Raw genomic sequence first — 24,469 nt, 5'->3', positions numbered from 1 at the left:
AAATTAAATAGGGCACTGCAGATTTATTTAGTAAAGAAATAATATTTCCATTAATATGATAGTGAAAGCATCTATATCGAGACATTATTCTTAAAAGATAACATAGTTCTATGGTAAACTTGGGTAAGAAGTAGTTCCCGTCTGCTATTTGTTTTGCTAACGGGAATCACTTCAGCTCTTGTCAGTTGTGACAGCGTCATTTCCTGTCTGTTACAGAACACTGCAAGTCATTTTTCAGTTGGTGTGAAAAGTGAAGACATGTACTGTTAGAATTAATATAGATTTTCACTCAGTGTTGGAGGAGAGCATACTAGTATCTGCTTCGGGCAAGGTAAGTTGGAGGCTTGACAATACACTAAAATAGTTTGCATTGCATGATGTAACATTTTCCCTACAACATGTTGGTGGTATGATTAGACTGTATTTAAATAATTTTTTACTTTGAATCTGTATTTTTATAGATTCATGTTCTGTTTTTCTTTTTGTTATACAACAATTATTTACTCGTAGATGATCTATCATGACCAAATAAAATTGATCTCAAAGTACTTAGTATACTAAAGATAATTTGCTTTGCATGATGTAATAATTCTTTTACAATATATTGGTGGTATGGCCAAACTACATTTGAATTATCATTTATTTCGTGTTTTTGTTATTATGTGATCGTTTTATATCATTTTTATTATACTCATTTTAACCCGTGGATCTTCCATTAAGGAAAATTTATTTGAAAATGTAAATAGATCACAGGTCAGGTAATGCTTGGTTGTTTTTCTGTCTTTTTGCCTATATTATTCTATATATTCTATAAAGTGATGGTGATAGGATGTAAGAATAATACTATTTCTGCATTATGATAAATACTGCAAGAAACATTTTATATTCGCAGCGTGCTAGTTTTGGGTTCAAATCCCGCACTTTTCTCTAATATGTTGAATATATGAAGTGTTTTATGTTTTATTGATGAGGACACGATTTGTATGTAAATTATTTTCTGTTGACCATTTTGATATTTACATTTTCAGTCACAAATTCATCTGTCGAGCAGGGAAGGGAGAAGACAGGGGTTAGGGAGTGGTTGTGGTAGTTTTAGTTCGGAACAACGGCAGGACAAATGAAAATCAACACAAAATATCTAATCTCTTTCTTTTGGTAATTAACCACAAGGTGCGACACTAGAAGTGTCACATGAGAAATATAGGTGAAGCTCGGACTAAGACCACAGCTTATATTAGTGGAGCTTATGGTTGTAGCTGGACGTGGAGCCTAACGTCAGCGAGGCGGTAGCAGATGATGACGGCGAGGCTCAATGGGACGGCTAGAAGACTGGACGAGATGTAGTTTGTGCGCTGGTCGGTACTGTTCTGAATTCTGAATTCCCAGGAAAGACCATCCGCTTGCGCGGGATCGGTTTTTGAGGGAGGGGAAGAATGTCTGTAAGAAAATGAAAAGATAGTAGCGTATAAAAGAGGGCTATTGCCACCGGGCGAATTAGCGAGCGATTTGGGGCAGTTGGTGGTCGTGGCTCGGGAGAAATGGACTGGAGCTTGGACGGCGGCGCCGATGCCGGGATTAGGATAACCAACAAAAGTTTAGAAAATGGTAGGAGGCGTAGTAGAGAAAGGTGGGAAAACGGAAAAATCTTTAGTGGGAGGTAAACTGAAATGAGAAGATGTAGTATAAGAGAAAGAAAGGAAGCGAATTTTAGTCGAAGAAAAAGTAAGTGTAGATGTTTGTGCGTGTGTCGTGGCTATGTTCGTGAGAGGTGTGTGTGTGTATCTTACGGGAAGTGAGTTCACTTCCCGCGTGTACTGTTCTGCCCATCTCGGCGAAACACCGACCTTTTAAAGGAGGCTGGCGGGAATGTGAGGAGCTTTCCAAGTTCCTGACTGGCTGACCGCTGGCTGGCAGGGACACCCTTGCGAACTACGCTTGCCAACTACGGGAACTTGGAAAGGCTAGCTCCGAAGATTTCTTTGGTCAGTGTGTGACGGGTCGTAGGATGCATCACGTCACTACATGGTGATGTATGAATATTTTGACGCAGTCCGAAGGAATTTCTCCTCGTCTTCTCTAATTTCCACATGAGGGGACGGAGAGTGGGGGTCGCCGATTAAATGAAGCGGTCTTGCTGTGGATGTGCTGTGTCTTACTGCATTGCTTCTGACCCCAGGACAATATTAATTTATTAGAATTACTGTTAATTCTATATTTTCTTATTTAATATATTTACCAGATACATCCCTAGTCGACGCGTATGAACGAGAAGGCTGGATGTAATCCATGTCTGCCTACAAGACTTTTTGTTTGTTTATTATTCACATAATGATTGATTCTAAAATCTGTTAATTATTAAATTTACTTTTTATTCTATAGAGGTCTTTCACGTGACGTCACCAAACCGGAAACCGGCCATATTGGAGGCATTGACGTGTAAACAAACGTGCTTGCCTGACCTGTTTATTGTGCTCACCTGTCATTTATTCATTGTGTCTTTCGCAATAAATTCAAATAATAATGGTGAATTATTGTAGAGTTGTGGGATGCCATAATAGGTCAGATAGAGAGAAAGAACTGCAGTTTTACAGACTCCCTAAAATTATTAAAAATCAAGGTTTGGAATGGGAAAAGCTTTGTGAAGATCGACGACGCTTATGGTTGGCTAGCTAACAGCAGAACTTTGATGGAAAGAATTTGGACAATATTAGAATCTGTTCAGCTCACTTTATTTCTGGTAAGTAGGCCCAGGTCTATTTTTATAACGGGTTTGTTCATAACTTACAAATTAGGTTTGAAATGTGGTCAGGCTATGGCCTATTTATTAAAACATGTACGGGCAATAAATATGGTGTAGGGCCTAGCTGGCACTGAATCTGAACAAAAGTGGAGGACAGGCAATTAATACTAGCCAAGGTTATATATAGATAATTATATAACCTTGATACTAGGCCTAGGCAGTAGGTACACTAGAATCTAGTTCTTTATGTCTGCTGCTGACATTTTTTTCAGTTTCATCTTTCTAGGCCATTTTATCATTATTTTTTACTATGCCTGACCCATATTTTATCAGGAAGCACAAAGGAACAACAAATATTTTGCATTAACAGTGTACATAGACTTGAGTAAGTTTGACATTTTAATCTAAAGATAAAATAAGTCCAGTAAATAAAAGAAAAAGAAAAATAATAATATATTTTGATAAATTAATCATTAATAACTATTATGATAACTTTGTTGATTTCTTCTGATTTTAATTAGTGAAAAACCTAACTTTCACATTTTACAATTGACACATTATCTGTCCATCAACAAAGTCTCGATTAAGATGTGCTATTAAAATATGTCATATTTAGACTAGAATTATTGTTTTTTTTATTGTATTTATTCATTTTTACAAGGAAGTAGGCAGAATTGTATCAAAGGGACAGTCGTGATTGGGTACCCTCGATAAACATGCTTGGTTCAAAGGCAAAACCACCAGTTGCTTCTCCAGAGATCTTAAGGTTTAAACGACGAGAAGACAGAATTCAAAAGAAAAATTATTATGCAGCAGCCGAGTCATTATTATTACTTAATAAAGATAAGGATACAATAGAGGTCCAACCTACTACTCCAGGAAGTGGAACACAGACAGATCTGACAGAAGATGTGATGTCTTCAATGATTGAGGAATTCCAGAATTTGAGAACTGAAAACATTGAGCTTCGAGCCAAAGTTGAAGCTCGGTCACAAAAGTATGATGTAAATGAATTTAAGGATAAAGATGAGAAAGTGTTATATCACACAAGATTTCCCACATTCCAGATTTTGTGGACACTTTTGATTTATTTGGAACCCTTCCTTCCTGTAAAAAAAAAAAAAAATAAAATAAATAAATAAAAAATAAAAAACTATGAGCAAATTTCAGATGTTGATTATGACAATGTTGAGGTTAAGATTGAATGTGTCAGCTTTATTTTTATCTTATGAATTTGCTGTTTCTCACTCAACTGTATGCAGGATCTTGTTTGATGTTGATGTGATGCACGTCAGGATGAAACCTTTAGTTTTTTTGGCCATCCAGGGATACACTTGCTAAAACAATGCCAATGGAATTTAGAAAACATTTTGGAACTAAGTGTGTGGTAATTATTGACTGTTTCGAGGTTTTCACAGACAGGCCAACTAATCTAAAAGCCAGGGCTGAAACATGGTCTTCCTATAAACATCATAACACAGTTAAATTTCTTATTGGCATTACCCCACAGGGCACAGTTTGTTACATATCAAAAGCATGAGGATGTAGAGCCAGTGACAAACATATTACAGAAAATACGGATCTTCCCCACAGATAAATGCTAATATCTTCTCTTACATCGCCCTCTCCTCCTTGTTAAGTCCATCACCATATCTATCTAAAGTGTCTTTCATTTTTACTTTAGAAATATTCCTTTTTGCCATGACTGAGATGTATTTGTAACCAAAAAGCTTTGCCTGTAACATACACGTCTGATATGTTTGTTTACACTCCAATATCTCCAATATGGCCGCTCATCCGGGTTAGCCGATGAGTTGTGACGTCAGTGCAACCACTATGATATTTTCTCATTTTATCTATTTACCAGATACATCCCCAGTCGCCGCATTTGAACGAGAAGGCTGGATGAAATCCAACATGGCTGCCGAGAAGAATGATTTTATTCATTATTTAAAAAAAAATACATAAAACAATGAATTGTGGTTACTATATATTCTATAATATATATATATATATATATATATATATATATATATATATATATATATATATATATATAGCCTATACATTTTATCAATTTATTTATTATTATTATTTACCAGATACCCTCCCAGTCGACGCGTTAGACAGAGGCTTCCCAAATGGCAGAGGATTCAAGGGAACCTTACGTTTTCGCCCCGTGGAACTTCTCGTGGGTCATCCGGGGGGAAATATGCGCCAGCGCCAGCCCCAGCAGCCATGCCAACGTGGCATATCTCATGTAAGCTGCCTTGTTTACATTGTTTACCTCCTCGACGGATGATTCAATAATCTGAGTTCGAGTCCCGCATTACGAGCTGGTATTCAAACTCTGGTGGGCAAGGATTTGTGTGTGTGTAAGGTCGTACATGAACTCTCATCCGGGAGGGTAATAGCTGTCGATCACGAGTCCAACACAATAAATAATAGTTGTGAAACAGAGAGTTTTACTAAGGCTCTCTGGAAGGATCAACAACAGCAATCCATAAGAGTATGTGATACGTGATAATACCAAATGACCTACGTCATTCATACGTCAAAAATGTCGCTTTGAAATTCGCTTCTTCCCCTTCTGCAGGTCAGAGGGAGTAAAACACATTATTACCCTCTCTGAGGACTTTCAACCTCCTCCTTCTCCTCCTGCGTCTTCGAGGGAGGAGGAGGAGGAGTGGAGAGGATATCCTCAATGCCACTTGATCCCCATTGAGGAGTTTGAGGCTCCGAAAATCGCTCAGATACAGAAGTTTATGGACATTTGTGAGAAGGCGCGGAAAGACAAGGAGGTACGTATCACAAAAATAAATAAATTATAGATATTTGTTATTTGTTTCATTTATTAATGTATTATATTTGTTCGATTTTGTTTAATCTATTCTATTTTATTTGTTCATTTTATGCATTTTCATTCGTGCAATGCATTTCATCTGTTCACTTATCTTTTTATTTTGTCTACTTTTTATATACTTTACATGTTTTATTCTAATTATTTTATGTTTCTTATTCATGTTTTATATATATTTTTCTGTTTAATGATTATTCATTTTGTTTTAATTTTTCTAATTTTATTTAAATTTATGTATTAGTTTATTCTATTTCTTTTCATAGTTATTTGTTTATCTATAAATCTATATCTCCTCTTTATCTATTTATCTATCTTTATTCTTATTTATATATTCATTGATTTATCTATTTGATGAGACAGCTCTGCCTACGGTATTTATTTTTCTATATACTTATTCGTTTATTTATTTATCTATCTATATATTTATTTGATTTACTTATTTATCTATTTATTTAATTTATTTATTTATTTATTTATTTATTTATTTATTTATTGCAGCCTGTTTGCGTGCACTGCCGGATGGGACGCGGAAGGACGGGAGTGATGCTGGCCTGTTACCTGGTCAAATTCTACCAGCAGGTCCCTCAGCAAGCCATCAGCAACATCCGGCTGATGCGGCCAGGAAGCGTCGAGACCTACGAGCAAGAATACATCGTCAAAGATTTCTGGGACTACCTGGCCTGGGGACACACTTAAAGGGAGATTCTGTCACGTAACCCATGCTCTTATGTATTGCTGTTGCTCGTTCTATAGAACTCCCTTTGCTCCACTCCTGGTTAATGAACCCGTTTAGGACAATCTGTGATTAACTAGCATGTCCATGGACCACAGGTAGAGTGGGCTTAAGGAGTTATCACACTGGGCTATTTTTCCTCCGACAGATCGGAGGTACTGCCCTCCTCCAGCACTTTTTCCGCCGTGAAATCCCCATGTCAAACAAGTTTGTTTTCTCAACAATTGTCATAGAATGTCATTTGATATTATGCTGGAGGAAAATGATTTTCCTCCAGCATATTCAGATTCCTTTCCGAAAGTTGCGGGCTGAAAATCTGCTCCAACAGTCGGAGGAAAAATAGCCCAGGGATTAAAATTAAGTGTTGGGGTTGTCTGTGCCGGATGAATAACAGCAATACAACCCACCCACTACACTACATAGGAGAACACCCACACACGCCGAGAAACATCAAAACCACACCCAAGTACCTTTATCACATATAAACAGTCCTCTTCCTCCACCTCCATAATAATATCACTCACTGCTTCATCAGCATATTGAAAGACATTACATTGCTGTATGCCTGACCCCCTGATATCCTTATCTTTGAATCCACTCACCCCTGAAAGGACAGAGTCCACTTACCTAGGCTGTGATGTGGCCACCACAGATAACTGTCCATGATGTAACACTTGACCCCCATACTATACAACACATTATGAAAGACTGCATTGTACAGTCACACACGGTAACAACACAATATGTACACTCTACAAGGGACTTGTGGGTAAACGCCGTTTCAGCCTCAGGGAGACGGGACTGCTCGACCAGACAGTCTAGGAAACGACAACAACAGCAGTACATAAGATTATGGGTCAAGTAGGGTCACTAACGATGAAGTGTTGAACTGAACTTCAGGAGGTTAGGGAAGAGCAGTACATAAGACTCTTCCTTAGGCCCATTTTTTCGTTTATTCATTTATTTTTTCATTCATATACTTATTTTATTTTCCTAAGTTGGAAAGGCCCATAGAGATGATAAGGAGCCGTAGCATTCCATAATCACGAAGGTGCGGGCTCGTTATGGCTGATGTCACACGGGCGGTCTACCCGCCTGACCGCGGCGGGTGAGACGCATTTCCCCACTTGAAACCGCCGCGGCCAGCCCGCCTGGCTATGTCAGACGAGAGGTTTACCAGTGTTTTACATAGGAATCAATATAAAGCGGTTCCGCGGCGGCTGACCCGCTTTGCACCCGCGGCGGCCAACCCGCTCGTCTGAACACTGCCTATGACATAAAATTAGTTATGTCTAAATCTATCGGTAACACGCCGTGAATGTGCTATATAACTATATTTGTATTCCGTCATATATAAACCTACAACTGTCATTCTGTGTTTTTAATTTTTCTACAATATTCAATTATCTATTGACAATATCTAACAACTTGCTAGTTTGATATCAAGTCGTTCCATCGATACCTCATGATTCTAGATAGACACTTAGCACCCTAGACAGCGAGACGCCTTTTCAAATCAGCGTTCATGTCTCGCAGCCGTACAGCAAGAGAGGTAGCACAAATGACTTGAAGATTCGAATTTTAGTCCCTCCTGGATGAATAACGACAACGCCATTTAATACTTTGGCCAAGCGGTCTCGCCTCCTTCGAGGACTGACACAAGAATCTCCAACAACCTCGCAAGAAGGTCAGCGTCCTCAGCAAAGACAAGGTCATTGACCTTGGTAATGCCAGTAGATGCTCCGCAAAGACATTGATCGACAAATCTGTCTAATACCAGATATGAAGTCAATAATCCCGTCAGTGGTTGGCTTACGGGGGTTATCACACTGGGCTATTTTTCCTCCGACATCCTACCTCCAACCTCCATTTGAATAATTAGAATATGACTTCCTTTACAAAAATCTAGACTTCTCTAAGTACATTTCACCAGTATGCCTAACATTCGCAAATATTTACAATATCTTTAGTCCATCCTTCAGCTTTGATATATATGATGGAAAGATGATAATTTGATATTTAGAGATTTGAAAATTGAAATATTGAAACCGCTGGTTGGGTTACGTTAGGTTAGGCATTTGAAAACAACCACTGCAAGTTATGTTCCACATCCATCCACTCCACGGTCTTTTCACATACTGCCGCGTAACGCCCAACTTCGCTAAGGAGTCGGCAATTGCGCTCCGCAAACTAGTGCTCATTAAATTTCCATTTTTTCAACTTCCTTTCATTTCTCCACAAAATAAATGTTGTACTCGTATTCAGCACTAATATCTGTATTACTGGCGAATTTTTTTGTTAAAAAATTCTGCATGCCGTAAAATGGAAAAGATCCTATTACCATTATTACTATTACCATTTTATCACTATTACTATTCTTATTACTATTATCATTTCATGGCGACGTCGTCTTGCGCGTTTGGTGAAAACAACACTACGGGAAACAGGATTTTTTTTTTTTTATACTTTATTTTTATAACTTGCATGGCGGAACAATTTGTACAAGGAAAAATTCGATAGCAAACACAAAACAAAAACAATGAAATGTTTCATAGTGCAGATCATTCCCTCTATTGGAATTTTTCTGAAATCCAGTTCCCAGAAATTCTCGATGAAGAGAAAAATCTGATGACTGGCGACTCTACAGGATACCATAACCAGAGTCTTCCTATCTAGAAACTAGCCTGTCTAGAACTGACAACGTATAAGTGTGGACACTGAAACCTGTCCTAAAAATTACCAAACCTATACAAACATACCTTTGTCATAAACAAATAAATGATAATAATAATGATGATAACAATGATAATGATCAAATGCATATATTTATAGGAATATACAAATATATCAATGAATAGCAAAGGAGATGTAATTGTATAGTTTTGATATAGCAAGGGTCAGTTTCAATTGTCCCAAGTAGTACATTAAGTATAGCAGGATTTCTAAGTTCATTAGCAGTTTTATGCTATACTCATATGCTGCACCAGTTACCCAAATATATAAAATTCTATATATATATATTTTGGCAATAATCGTATGTTCTGTAAATAATATATGTTCATTATGTTTATCTGCGAGATCACAAGAATAAGAATGTAGTCACATAAGGTGCCATCTCTTGTGAGATGAGAGAATTGAACACAATTTTAGGAAATTGCTGTACTCTGCCAGTGCTTGATAGCTGACAGCTAGCTAGTTATCTAGCTAACTAATTTCATGCGCTTAAACGAGTTTTTGCACAGGTAAAATATATGGTCAGTTTAGAATTCCATGCGTCGTTTCTAGTTGCATCTGCGTTTGAGTTAGCGCTTTGGCTTAATCATTAATGCGTTCGAGTTCTTGTTTTTTGTTTATTCAATTTCTTTGTTCGTTTATTCTTTTCTTTTACTCACACTTTTATTAATAAAGGTATTTATGAATTTGTGGAAAAATTTGCACAAAAATATGCGCTAGTACCCTGAAATATACATAAATCAGTTGGAAATATGCACAGGTATCAAGAAATACACACAGACAGCAGCAAATACGCATAGGGAGATATATTTTGTCGACATTTTCTGAAACGCAGGTTTTAGTGTTTTCTCAGAAGTAAACACGCAAAGCTTTACTTTACTTGTTACCTAGATTATAATTGGAAGTTGTTTTCTCCCTTTCTCGAATTGAAATGCGTTCGAGTGCGTTTCTGTTAAATTAATGTCGATAAACTTACTCTCCCTTTTGTATGATAGAGAATGTTTACATATAACAGGAGATAAGCATTTTCTGAATAATCTCGAAGTGCGCTGAGCTAAGGAATGGGCAGAAACAAAAATAAAAATCTTTCTCAATAGGTCCTTTTGGGATATTTGGTGATTTGGTCGTCCATGTAACACATTTGATGTGTTACCATTATTTTTCATATGTCACGTTAGGTCACGTTTTTAAAGTGTGTCTGAAGTTGGAAAAAGGACCTATTGAGAAAGAATATTCTAAACATCAGCAGAGCTGATTTGAGATAGCTGACATACGATTGGTAATGTAGCAAGAGATGAAAAATGATAATAATAATAATAATAATAATAATAATAATAATAATAATAATAATAATAATAATAATGATAATAATAATAATAATAACAATGATGATAATAACATTAATGATATTAACAACAATAACAATAATACTAATAATAATATATGGACGCGTATTATGTCAAGTTTGCAAACGATAATCGATAAATTCTGAAACAAGACGAAACCAGCACCGCGTCAGGTAGATTAAAGATACCCTTTCTCAATGTAATCTGTTATGTTTCATTAATTATCGGTCAATGGTTGATGCTTCAATAAAAATCGTCTATATTTAGATCAATGAGGGTGTTATCACACTGGGATTCCACGGGCTTTACCAGCGCCGACCGTTAAGAGTTCGTTGGAGTAAAAACGGTTACAATTTTTGAATTTTCAAATCTCCAAATATAAAATTATTATCTTTCCGTCATATATATAGCGAACTATGAGATTGTAAACCTATACAAATGGTAGACATATTGTTGAAATGTTCTTAGAGTATTCTAGGTTTCTGTAAGTGAATTCATATTTTAGTTGTTCAAATGGAGGCTGGAGGTAGGATGTCGGAGGAAATATAGCCCAGTGTGATTACCCCCTTTAATCTACGGAATGCATGGTCACCCAACAAATATTTTTTAATGTAAATTATATATTTATCTATATATGCACACAGGTAGATAGTAAACATACATTAATATATATATATATATATATATATATATATATATATATATATATATGTATATATACAGTATATATATACATGTAGATGCTCGTGTAAAAATAAAAATGAAAATAAGATAGACAATAAATAAATAAAACGAAAAATAGATAAAATAAGAAAGTCTATGAAATGTTAGACGAAGAAAATGAACAGTTCAGATGTGACAGTCATACGCAGAGATGAAAATGAGAGGTCAAAGGTGGAGGGGAAGAGAAAGATAGAATGACCGAGAAGGATGATGATATTGATGATGTGGTAGTGGTGATGGTGATGATGGTGATGATGGTGGTGGTAATGATCATAATGGATGATGAAAATGATGGTGATGGTAATAATTATGGTGATGATAATGATGATGGTGGTAGTGGTGATAATGATCATAATGGATGATGACAATGATGATGATGATGACAATGATGATGATGAAAATGACAATGATGAAAGTTATTTCTACGTGCAAATTACTTCTGAATTTAGACCAACACAAAACTGTAAATAATAAATAATCACAATGCAATGATCAGCGAGAGCGACAGAGGAGTGACATAGACCCATCGGGTTAAAGCGTCGCTTTTTGTGGCGGAGGTCGATATGACGGTAGTTCGAACACTGCCCCCGGCGAGTTGGACCAAGGGCATGGTTCTTTAAGTTCCACTCTACAGAGCCCTCTGTAAGGGGCACCGTCCTAGCCTCCTAATAGGGGAAAGTTTAACTGAATGATCTCTCTGCATAGGGGGACAAGACTACCGCCGCTGTGTCCCTTCCTGTGTTATAAAATTACATTGAGTGAAGATGAAATGAAACAAACATTTTTCATAATCTAATAAATATTATTACAACAAATGTGTATTTGACCATAGAATAATTATTCATTTATGATTTTAAATTAATGAACTAAGATGAGAGGGAGTGGAATGGGTGGAAGCGGGTGAATGTCTTTTGAGTTGGCTACCCCCCCTTATTAAGGGGAAAAGTCCTTGTTATATAGAGAGAATTCTTAAAATATGGTGACTATATCACTGCAGCATATTCCAGTCTGTGCTGTATCACCTTTTATGATTTTTTCGTGTCTTTATGTATATAGCGAAATACTACTCTTGTATATGTTTTTATACGTTATTCTTAACAGACTGTATGTCACTCCTGTAGTTTTCATTTGTGTGTGCTTCAAGTGATAGGACGTGTGCGTGTGTGTACATGTGTGCGTGTGTGTATGTGTGTGCGTGTATGTATGTGCGTGTGTATGTGTGTATGTATGTGTGTGTGTGCATGTAATGGGTGTGTAATGGGTGGGAATGGGTGTGTAATGGTTGTGTAATGGGTGTATCCAAAGGAGATGCAAAGAGCAACAGACCTATTGGTCCATACGGGGGCTGATGTGATGAAATACGGTTAAATTGGGTAAAAAGCTTTTGGTGTGTCTATATATATATAGTAAAGGATATATGTATACATGTATATCAGTAATGTATATTACTACATGTGTGCATATACAAATAGTTATGAATAAATAAATAAATAATAAAACAATTGAAAAAAGAATGCCAACGAAAAACAAAGCATCTGATAAAGAAAAGCAGCTTTATCTACAATCTTCGTTATCAAATACGTTTCAATAAACAACAATGATATTTCTGGGAGTAGTTCTGTAACCTCTCCCAAAACAACAACAACAACACTGATGGGCTCGTCCATCATTTTCTCTCTATTTTATTTGTCTAATTTATTTGTGTATTTATTGTGGCCACACTCGTCTTTTAGAAGAACTAAAGAGAAAAAGAAAAAAGAAAAACAGTGACGTCATCGATGATATGACGTAGATGGATACTGTGACGTCATCGAATTTCAAACGTCAAAGGATCCTGTGACGGCATCGATTATCTGACGTCAATTTATCATATGACGTCATGAAATATCCGACACCGTTTCAAACGTCAATGGATCATTTGATGTCATCGATTATCTGACGTCATTCGATCCTGTGACGTCATCGATTATCTGACGTCAACTTATCCTATGACGTCATAAAACATCCGACGCCATTTCAAACGTCAATGGATCATTTGACGTCATCGATTATCTGACGTAGTTGGATCCTGTGACGTCATCGATTATCCGACATATTTTGGCCCTGTGACGTCATAACATATCCGACGCCGTTGGATTTTGTGACGTGATCAATTATATGACGTCGTAGGATCCTGCGACGTCATCGATTATCTGACGTCTTTGGATCCTGTGACGTCATCTATTCTCTGACGTCATTATTTGGGTTGAAAAGTTAACCTGGAGATGAAGTCAAACACTCTATCTTGACAAGGCTGTGGGGGGTAAGGAGACTGACAACCTGTTACCTCCTTTGTGATTCACTATTGTCTTGGGTCACGTGTTGGACTCGTGATTGACAGCTACTACCCTCCCGCATGAGAGCTCAGAGCTCGTATATATGGCCTGATCTATAGGCAAGGCTGTAACCTTACACACACACACAAATAACTCCTTGCCCACCAGAGTTGGAGTACCGGCTCGTAATGCAGCCGTGGTGAAATTATTTCAGCACTGGGCGGGAATCGAACTCGGACACACAAACCAAAAGAACCAGTTGAGGGGGACATTTTGCATTGGCTACCCCCCTGTGAGGGGGAATTTCTTTTACTTCTGTGTATGCGTACACTTTTTCTAATCCAGCGGTTCCAGTTCGAATCCCGCCCAGGGCTGAAATAATTTCAGCATCTCTGCACTGCGAGCCGGCACTTCAACTCTGGTGGGCAAGGAATTGTGTGTGTGTGTGTGTGTGTGTGTGTGTGTGTGTGTGTGTGTGTGTGTGTGTGTGTGCGCGTGTAAGGTTACAGCATTTCTCATACATCGGTCATAATGAGCTCTGAGCTCTCTTCCGGGAGGGCAATAGCTGTCGATCACGAGTCCAACACGTGATCCAAACCAATAGTGAATCAAACACAGACTTTCTGAAAGCTTTATAGTGTATATATATTTTCTAGTAATTACACGTGTGTTTGATTATTGGATTGATATTCTAGAATTCTTTGTTATATTCGTTGACCTTTCTAAGCATTGAATCTAGCCTTATTAATCCTAAAAATAAGTAATTTTTGATACATATTTCTTTGTCAATATTTGATCAATATTTCTCATTTTGTCAATATTTAACAACAATGATTATACTATCAATATTTCTGTTTTGCACTTTCTCTGTCAATATCTAACAACAATAACCATATTATCAATATATTTAACACTAACAATACTTTGGTCAATATTTCTGTTTAGCAGTCTCTCACTTTGTCAATATTTAACAAAAATATTTGTTCAATATTTCATTGACAATCATGACACCTGTGTTCTCAATATATTCCAATATTTGTATGATTTTTTTTAATTGACATGACCAGGTGATGTCAGTTTTACAAAAATAACGTCAATATCGCTAAAGTGACTTCAATATTGCCAATAAATGACACACTCATTATAAAAGAAATTACATCAGTATATTGCCAATAATTGACAGACATTACTGAAGACAATACTTCAATATATTGCCATTAAATGGCAGTCGTTATTGGAGGAATTATTTCAATATATTACCAATAATTGACATAGTAATTATTGAAGAAATTGCTTAAATAATTGACATAGTCATTATTAAAGTAATTACTTCAATATACTGTCAATAACTGACTCAGTCATTATTAGAGACATTACTTTAATATGTTGTTAATAATTGACACTCATTATTGAAGAAATTACTTCATATATATATTACCAATAATTGACACAGATTACTCCAATATATTGCCAATAATTGACACAATCATTACTGAAAAAAATTACTTCAATATATTGTTAACATATTGTTCTTTATCAGAATGCAAAAGCTAGAGTGTTCGTCTTCATCTACATATATACATATATATATATATATATATAATTTTTTTCTTAACGTAATGATCACGTGACTGGGAAGATATAATGTATAGGATGAAATCTCGTATCCGTTTTTCAATTCTAATTAATTAATTAAATCACTTATTAAGTTGTTTAATTATTTACTTGCCTTGTTGATCTCTCTATTTGTGTTTATCTATTTCATTATTTGCGAATTAATCAATTTGTTAGTCTATTTATTATTCCGTTTATTCTTTTATTTTTCAATCTGCTTAATTATATTTCAATTTATTTTTTTGCTAATTTATTTAATTTGATTTGTTTTGTTTCTGTGTGCTTGTTATTTCGATTATTTTTAACCGCTTTTTTCTTCTTTATCAATTTGTCCATTAGTTATTTGATTATTTTATTCATTTTCAGTTTTTTTTTGTGGAAATATGAGTAAAGGCAGTTCGCACGCCAACACAACCAGTTGCATGAAACCAGTTCCTTACGACTATACATTGCGACTAGCACATTGATTTCTTTAGAACTGCGAGGGGTACTAGATAAGCCGATGATTCAGTCGAAATGCAATTGGTTGCGGCGTCGTAAGCAACTGGTTTCATGCGACTGGTTGCGGTGTCGCGAGCAACTAGTTTCATGCAACCGGTTGAGGTGTCGTAGGCAACGGATTTCATGCAACTAGTTGCGGTTACGTAAGCAACTGGTTGCGGTATCGTATGCAACAGGTTGCTGCGTCGTAAGCAACTAGTTTCATGCAACTGGTTGTGGCGTCGTAAGCAACTGGTTTCATGCAACTGGTTGCTGCGTCGTAAGCAACTAGTTTCATGCAACTGGTTGCGGCGTCGTAAGCAACTGGTTTCATGCAACTGATTGCGGCGTCGTAAGCAACTGGTTTCATGCAACTGGTTGCGTTGATGTGCGAGCTGCTTTATAAATATGATCTGGGTATAAAATTCTATCATGTTCGTACTTATCAATTTTTTTCCTATTTAATCGATGTATTAGTAAAATTATTGATTATATATATTTCTAAAGTTGTCCTGTACGTGTACCCTGCTCCTATGATCCATCCCTGTCACTGATAATGAAGTTATATGACATAATAATGTTAACTTTGTATATGAAATATTTATGCAATTCGTGACCGAGCACAAAGAAACTGTGATCGATCACATGGAAACTGTGATCGATCACAAGGACTGTGATCGATCACAAGAAAACTGTAATCGATCGCAAAGAATACGTGATCGATCACAAAGAAACTGCCATTGATCACAAAGAAGTTGTAACCGATCACAAAGAAACTGTCATCGATCACAAAGAAACTGCCATCGATTACAAAGAAACTGCCATTGATCACAAAGAAACTGATCGATCACAAAGAAACTGTCATCGATCACAAAGAAACCTAAACTGAGGTTTGTTTGTAAACAAATGGACGAGTGGGGCCAGCCTCCTGTTATGTTTTTGTATCATATAATAAACTGTTCTGTAGTTGTTGTTCTTGTTCTTGTTGCTGTTCTTGTTGTTTTTGTTGCTTTTCTTGATATATTTGTTGCTGAAATTTTTGTTGTCTTTGCTGCTGCTGCTGCTGCTGTTGTTGCTGTTGTTGTTGTTGCATTGGCTGATATGGTTGTTGTTGTTGCTGTTGTTGTTGCATTGGCTGATATGGCTGTTGTATTGTCTGTTGATAGTAACGCATTTCCTGCAAGGAATTGTACTGTTGGGTATTAGGGTCCTGTTGTTGTTGTTGTTGTTGTTGCGAATACATTTCCTGTTGTTGTTGTTGCTGTTGTTGTTGCTGCTGCTGTTGTTGTTGTTGTTGTTGTTGTTGTTGTTGTTGTTGTTGTTGGCCAAGGGACTCCTGCTTTTTCTGGTCTTTGTCTTGAAGTGTGAGAATGATGTCTTGTGGGTTGGTGGCTTCCTGGTCCTCATGGTCCTCATCTTCCTCTGGAACCTGGGCAACCTACAAAGACAACAATATCAATCCATCAATTGTTTCAAGAAAATAAGAATGGAGGAGACTGCAGGAGGCCATAAGGCCTACACTAGGCAGTTCCATGTCCCTCATCACCTGTCATCCCCATCCTTAAATTTGCCTAACCTTCTCTTAAAACAACTAGAGAGAGAGAGAGAGAGAGAGAGAGAGAGAGAGAGAGAGAGAGAGAGAGAGAGAGAGAGAGAGAGAGAGAGAGAGAGAGAGAGAGAGAGAGAGAGAGAGAGAGAGAGAGAGAGAGAGAGAGAGAGAGAGAGAGAGAGAGAGAGAGAGAGAGAGAGAGAGAGAGAGAGAGAGAGAGAGAGAGAGAGAGAGAGAGAGAGAGAGAGAGAGAGGGAGATAGAGCTGTAGACCAAACTCGAAGCCCTTCTAGTATTACCTTCATGATAGTGTCAGAGTCTGCCAAGGCTTGCTTGGCCAAGTACCTCTCCCTCTTGATCTTGACCTCCAGACTCTGGGGCACGTCGGGGACCGCCAAGTCGATGAAGCGGCACACGCCGAAAACCACGTGCTGGAAGGCCCGGCCGAAAATAAAGAAGTCATCCACGGGGAGCTAAGATGAGGGAGGGGGACGGGGGGGGGGGAAGGGTGGTGGAGGGGCGGGAGTGGAATGGGTGGGAGTGGGACTTTGACTTGGCTACCTCCCTTGTAAGGGGGGAAAAGCCCCTGGTATATAGATAGATAGAATATACGTATGTATATATATATATATATATATACCTACATATATATATCTATATATATATATATATATATATATATATATATATATATATATATATATATATATATATATATATATATATATATATATGTATATATATATATATATATATATATATATATATATATATATATATATATATATATCGAGACACCCCAAAAAAACGCGTGCTGATATATGAGCAAATAAAATGAGAAAAATAAGAACATTATTAGAGGAAGAAAAATTATAATGACATACACAAACATTTATGTGCTGAAAGATAATAACAATGATAATAATAATGATAATAATAATAATAATAATAATAATAATAATAATAATAATAATAATAATAATAATAATAATAATAATAATAATAATAATAATAATAATAATAATAATAATAAAATAATAATAATAATAATAATGATAATAATAATGACTCAAAAACACATGCTGGAGATGAAATATACATATATATATATATATATATATATATATATATATATATATATATATATATATATATATATATATATATATATATATATATATATATGCCTGAGGACATATAGAAATAGGAATTGTAAAACATATATATAAAAATATAGATAATTCATGAGTTTAAAAGCAAACTAGACACTGCGAGAAAGGCGGGACACTACGAGCGTAGCTCCCCTTCCCGCAAAATCCAGCTAGGTAAATACACACACACATATATATATACATACATACAAACATGCATGAACACATACACACACACACACACACACACACATATATACATATATACACACACACACACACATGCATACATACACACACATATATACATACATCCACACATGTATGCACACATACATACACACACACACACACACACACACACACACACACACACACACACACCACGTGGGACACCACGAGCAAAGCTCCCCTTCCCGTAAGATACAACTAGATAAGTACACACACACACACACACACACACACACACACACACACACACACACACACACACACACACACACACACACACACACACACACACACACACACACACACACACACACACACACACACACACACACACACACACACACACTGTTGAAGCTCTCTAGGAGGAAATACAACAGCAGTACATAAGAGACTGTGCTGATGACCGAATTTTCCATTTGTTTGCCTTCTTCCTGATATTCTAAACCTTCCTGACTATATATAGACATGGCTTCAGGAGTGTTCATGGACCACAAGATGTGGACCATGAGACGTAGGCCATGTGAAACAAAAGATGTGGACCACAATATATGAGCCACAAAATGTGGAGCCCATTATGTGGACCCTGTGGACAACAAATTATGAGTCTCAAAATGTGACACAGGCACTGTGGACCACAATATATGAGCCACAAAATGTGACCCACTGTGGACCACAATATATGAACCACAAAATGTAGACCACAAGATATGAACAAATAAATGTGGACTAGAAGTTGTTGATCACAACATATAGACCACACAATGTGGACCACAAAATATGGACCATAATATATTAACCATGTGGACCAAAAGATACGAGCCATGTGGACCACAAGGCGTGGACCACAAAATGTAGACCATGTAGACCACAAAATGTGGATCGTGTGTACCACAAAACGTGGACCACAATATATGAAACTTGTGGACCAAAATATGTGGGCCACAAGGCGTGGACCACAAAATATGGACCATAATACATGAACCATGTGGACCACAAAATGTAGACCATGTGAACCACACAATGTAGACCATGTGAGCCACAAAATGTGGACCATGTAAACCACACAATGCCATGTGAACCACAAAATGTAGACCATGTGAACCACACAATGTGGACCATGTGAGCCACAAAATATGGACCATGTGAACCACACAATGCCATGTGGACCACAAAATGTGGCCATATGGATAATAACATATGAACCACAAAATGTGGACCATGTGGATCATACCATATGAACCTCAAAATGTGGACCATGTGAACCACACAATGTCATATGAATCAACACAATGTGAACCATGTGGACCATAAGGTTTGGACCAGAACTTGTAAGGGGGTCCGTGGGTTGGGATCGAACTCACTTCGAAGGCGATGACGAAGCCGAGCCTGATGGCCAGCAACCTCCAGAAGAAGGTCGTGTGGTTCCCTGCGTTGTCGCGGTAACCCCGATATCTGTCGGATTAATTAATCAATTAATCAATTAAATTAATTAATACACGAATAAATGAACCGCTAACATCCACAGACGATTTATAAACGATTTGTTAAATTAATTATTAAGCAAACGTCCACAAATGATAATTAACTAATTAATCAATTAATTAATTAATACACGAATAAATGAACCGCTAACATCCACAGACGATTTATAAACGGTTTGTTCAATTATTAAGCAAACGTCCACAATCAATTAACTAATTAATTAATACACGAACAAATAAACTGCCAACATCCACAAATTATTAATAAACGATTTGTTTAATTAATTATTGAATATACGTCCACAAATGGTAATTAATTAACCAATTAACTAATTAATTAATTAATTAATACACGATTAAATAAACCGCCATCCACAAACGGTTAATAAACAATTTGTTTAATTAATTACTAAGCAAACGTCCACAAATCATTCATAAGGAATTTGTTTAATTAATTAATAAGCAAACGTCCAGAAATGATAACTAAATAATTTATCTAATAATTGATAAACAAATTTCCACGAGTGATAACTAAAATAAATTAAAATATTAAATTAATAAATCTCCAACAGATATAAATAATGAATAAATTAACTACCAACAGCCACAATTATTTAATTAATTAATTAATTAATAAACTGCTAACAACCACAATTAATTATCTATTGAATAGATTAATCAATAAACCAACAACAACCACAATTAATTAATTGACTAATCAATTAATAAACCATCAATAACCACAAATAATGAATTGATTAATCATTTGATAAACTCCCAACAGCCACAATTATTCAATAAACAAATTAATAAGATATTTGACAAATAAATAAGCCACTAACAGCCACAAATGATCAATTAATTCATTGATTAATAAATCACCAAAAACCACAAATTCAGGTCGTAAGTCCAATTTGATCAAATTGGTCAAATTGGGTTAAAGGCAGCCCCATTTCTAGATAATTGTTTTTCGTTTTCCCACTAGGAAAATGATGACAATATTCCCGTTTAACTTCTAAGTTGCAATCTGTATTAGTAAAAAAAGAATCATAAAACAAAATAAAATAAAAAACTCATAAAATAAAATAAAATATATAAATAAGCTCCCTACCAGACCTGACGTCAATAGCGGTAGCTCGCTCAATAAAATAGATAAAATAAAATAAATAAAATAAAATAAATGAGTAGGCTCCCCACCAGACCTGACGCCAATAGCGGCAGCTCGCTCACTCACCTGCACACTTCCTCGGTGGTGGTGTTGAGTGTGGCGTGAGCAAGGGTGAAGTTGACGTAGCCAGTCAGGGTCCAGTCGTATTCGTATTTATACAAAAGCCTCGGCAGGAACTCGGACGTAAAAGCGATCAGGAATGCCTACAAAGGAAGAAGACATAGGGAGCGATATTTTAGTGGTATATGCGTCTTATATGACGATATGTGGGCCCTTTGTGGTGATATATGTGTTTTATGTGGTGGTATATATGTTGTATGTTGGCGTCCCATGTAGTGGTATTGTAGCCTTAGATATGTGCGTCTTATGTGGTGATACATGCGTCTTATGTTGCGATATATGAGTCCTATATGGCGACATCTTCGTCTTACACGATGATACTGGTGTTTTATATAACAACATCTTCGTCTTATACGGCGACATTTGCGTCGTATACGGCGATATCTTCGTCTTATACGGCGACATTTGCGTCGTATACGGCAATATCTTCGTCTTATACGGCGACATTTGCGTCGTATATGGCGAGATCCTCGTCCTATACGGCGACATTTACGTCGTATACGGCGATATCTTCGTCTTATACAGCGACACTTGCGTCGCAGTTGACTGACTCAAAGACTCACATTACTTATGACGGCCAGATGGGCCATGAAGTCGAGGATGGTGAACCAGATTCCGATGTTTTGGGCGCGTTCGGACACGGTCCTCCTCGTCTCGCAGACGAACTTCTGGGCGTCCAGACGGATTTCGACCCAGTTGTTCAGGAGGGCGAAGAGCGGCGCCAGCGGGAACGCCGCCACGAAGATGGTGATGAAGCCGAACTGGAGTACTGTCGCCACAGGGACAAGAACAGGAAGACAACTGTTACCGGTTGTTGGCAATATTGTTACCATTATTATTATTATTCTTTATTGTTATTGTTATTATAATTATCTATTACTATTATTGTTATTATTATTTATTACTATTATTATTTATTAATATTATTGTTATTATTATTATTATTATTATTATTATTATTATTTATTACTATTGTTATTATAGTTATTATTAATATCATTAGTATTATCAGTAATTATTACTATTACTTATTATTATTATTATTATCATCATTAGTTACTATCATTAACTATTATTTTTGTTATTATTATTATTAACATTATTACTATTATTGGTATTATTATTTATTACTATTGTTATTATAGTTATTATTAATATTATTAGTAATTATTGCCATTCATTATTATTATCATTAATTACTATTATTATCATTATTATTATTATCATTAATTACTATTATCATTATTTATTACTATTGTTATCGTTATTATAATTATTACTATTGTTATAATTTATTACTATTATTTATTATTATTTTTGTTATTATTATTATTATTATTATTATTATTATTATCATAATTAATTACTATTATCATTATTATTACTATTATTGCCATCATTAATATTATCATTAATTACTATTGTTATCATTATTACTATTATTATTATTATTTTAGCTATTATTATCATTATTATTATCATGATTATCATTTCAATCATCCTCATTACTATTATTACTATAATTACGATTATCATTATCATTATTATTATCATGATTATCATTTCAATCATCCTCATTACTATTATTACTATAACTATTATTATTATTACTATAATTATTATCATTATGATTATGATTATCATTATTATTATTATCACTATCATTATTATTATTATTATTACTATAACTATTATTATTATTACTATAATTATTATCATTATGATTATGATTATCATTATTATTATTATCACTATCATTATTATCAACTATTGTTATTATTAAAGCCTTGGCTGGCTATCCCTCGTTGTAAGCGAGAAGAAACCTGTTGATATATTTGTAGGCACATTCAAATGAATATTTTTTATTAATTGTCATTATCATTATTTATCTATTCATTAATTATTGTTAATAAAAACCTGAAATATTTAAGTTTTTCTGTGTAATATTTGTGAAAATTTAATTAATTTCGAGAAACAGGGGAGGGGGGGATAACAGATAGGGGAGCCAATGCACTGTGGAAAACAAAATAAAATTAAATAAAAATATAAATAGAAATTTATAAGAATAAAATAAAATAAAAATATAATACATAAATGGAAAATTATATATAAATGCAAAGAGAGAGAGAAAACTGCCATTAAAAATAGTGGAAAAATAAATAAATGAATTAATAAACAAATAAAAATATCTTAGAATAAATAAAAGTAAAGAATATAACAGATAAACGAAATATTATATATAAATCCAGAGAAAAAATTGTCATAAAAAAAAGATAAAAAAAAAACAAAAAAGGAAAATAATAATAATGATAAGAACAACAACAATAATGATAATAATAATAAAAATAACAATAATAACAACAACAATGATAATAATAACAATAATATCAACAATGATATTGAACATAATATCAATATAAATAAAGATGGCAAAGAATGGAGAATTTGGTGTCGATGTGGAATTTGGAGACTGACCCATCTCGAGGTATTCCTGGAAGAGGCCCTCATTGTCGATCAGCTTGTAGTCCGACTCCCAGCGAGTCCGGTTACGACCACCCAGCCGCACCTGCAGCAAGAGGAGGAGGAGGAGGAGGAGGAGGAGGAGGAGGAGGAGGAGGGAGGAAAAGGAGAAAGAAAAGGAGGAGAAGAAGAGGAGGAGGAGGAGGAGAAGGAAAAAGAAAAGGAGAAGAAGAGGAGGAGGAAGAGTAGGTAGAAGGAGGAAAAGGAGAAGGAAAAGAACGAAAGGAGGAGGAGGAGGAGGAGGAGGAAGACAGAAGGATAGAGGAAAAGGAGAAAGAAAAGGAGGAGAAGAATGAGAAAAATGTGGAGGAGGAGGAGGAGGAGGGGGAGGAAGAAGAAGAGGAAGAGGAGGAGGAGGAGGAGGGAGGAAAAGGAGAAAGAAAAGGAGAAGAAGAAGAGGAGGAGGAGGAGGAGGAAGAAGAGTAGGTGGAAGAAGGAAAAGGAGAAGGAAAAGAAGGAAAGGAGGAGAAGAAGGAGAGGAGGAAAAGGAACAAGAAGGAGAAGAGGAGAAGGAAGAGGAGGAGGAGGAAGAGGAGAAGGAAAGAGGAAAATGAGAAAGAAAAGGAGGGGAAGGAGAAGAAGGTGGAGGAGGAGGAGGAGGATGAGAAGGGGGAGGAAGAAGAAGAAGAGGAGGAGGAGGAGGGGGAGGAGGGAGGAAAAGGAGGTGGAGAAGGAGAAGAAGAAGGAGAAGAAGAAGAGGAGGAAG

The 24,469-nt window shown here is 35.9% G+C and overlaps 2 protein-coding genes across 9 annotated transcripts in view; one reads left to right on the top strand and one right to left on the bottom strand.

Moving 5' to 3' along the window:
- The first annotated feature begins 155 nt into the window (after positions 1-155).
- On the top strand, positions 156-7,704 carry LOC143041133 (dual specificity protein phosphatase 23-like). The gene is made up of 4 exons (XM_076212891.1): positions 156-331; positions 4,843-5,000; positions 5,337-5,541; positions 6,099-7,704. The coding sequence occupies exons 2-4, from the start codon at positions 4,882-4,884 to the stop codon at positions 6,294-6,296; spliced, it is 522 nt and encodes a 173-aa protein (XP_076069006.1). The 5' UTR covers positions 156-331; positions 4,843-4,881; the 3' UTR covers positions 6,297-7,704.
- LOC143041132 (anoctamin-7-like) overlaps positions 6,540-24,469 on the bottom strand; it is a 291,193-nt gene continuing 273,263 nt past the window's right edge. For all 8 annotated transcript variants that reach the window (XM_076212883.1, XM_076212882.1, XM_076212886.1 and 5 more), the window contains 6 exons: positions 23,719-23,809; positions 21,807-22,012; positions 21,190-21,326; positions 19,836-19,926; positions 17,392-17,523; positions 6,540-16,982 (listed from right to left, as the gene is read on the bottom strand). In XM_076212883.1, coding sequence (XP_076068998.1) covers positions 16,476-16,982; positions 17,392-17,523; positions 19,836-19,926; positions 21,190-21,326; positions 21,807-22,012; positions 23,719-23,809 — 1,164 coding nt within the window. In that variant the 3' untranslated portion in view covers positions 6,540-16,475. The remainder of the gene's footprint in view (positions 16,983-17,391; positions 17,524-19,835; positions 19,927-21,189; positions 21,327-21,806; positions 22,013-23,718; positions 23,810-24,469) is intronic.

Source organism: Oratosquilla oratoria, chromosome 30, assembly GCF_046742065.1.
Source record: "Oratosquilla oratoria isolate Oo_2021 chromosome 30, ASM4674206v1, whole genome shotgun sequence".
Classification (NCBI taxonomy): domain Eukaryota; kingdom Metazoa; phylum Arthropoda; class Malacostraca; order Stomatopoda; family Squillidae; genus Oratosquilla; species Oratosquilla oratoria.
The sequence above is the reverse complement of the archived record's forward strand: the minus strand, read 5'-3'. Positions and strand labels throughout refer to the sequence as shown.

What these genes read in the sequence shown, in the direction of transcription:
- LOC143041133 (XM_076212891.1), top strand. Translation starts at nt 4,882, where the DNA reads ATGGCAGAGGATTCAAGGGAACCTTACGTTTTCGCCCCGTGGAACTTC. An exon ending in GCCAACGTGGCATATCTCAT is followed by an intron (nt 5,001 to 5,336) that starts GTAAGCTGCCTT and finishes CCCCTTCTGCAG; the next exon opens with GTCAGAGGGAGTAAAACACA. An exon ending in AGGCGCGGAAAGACAAGGAG is followed by an intron (nt 5,542 to 6,098) that starts GTACGTATCACA and finishes TATTTATTGCAG; the next exon opens with CCTGTTTGCGTGCACTGCCG.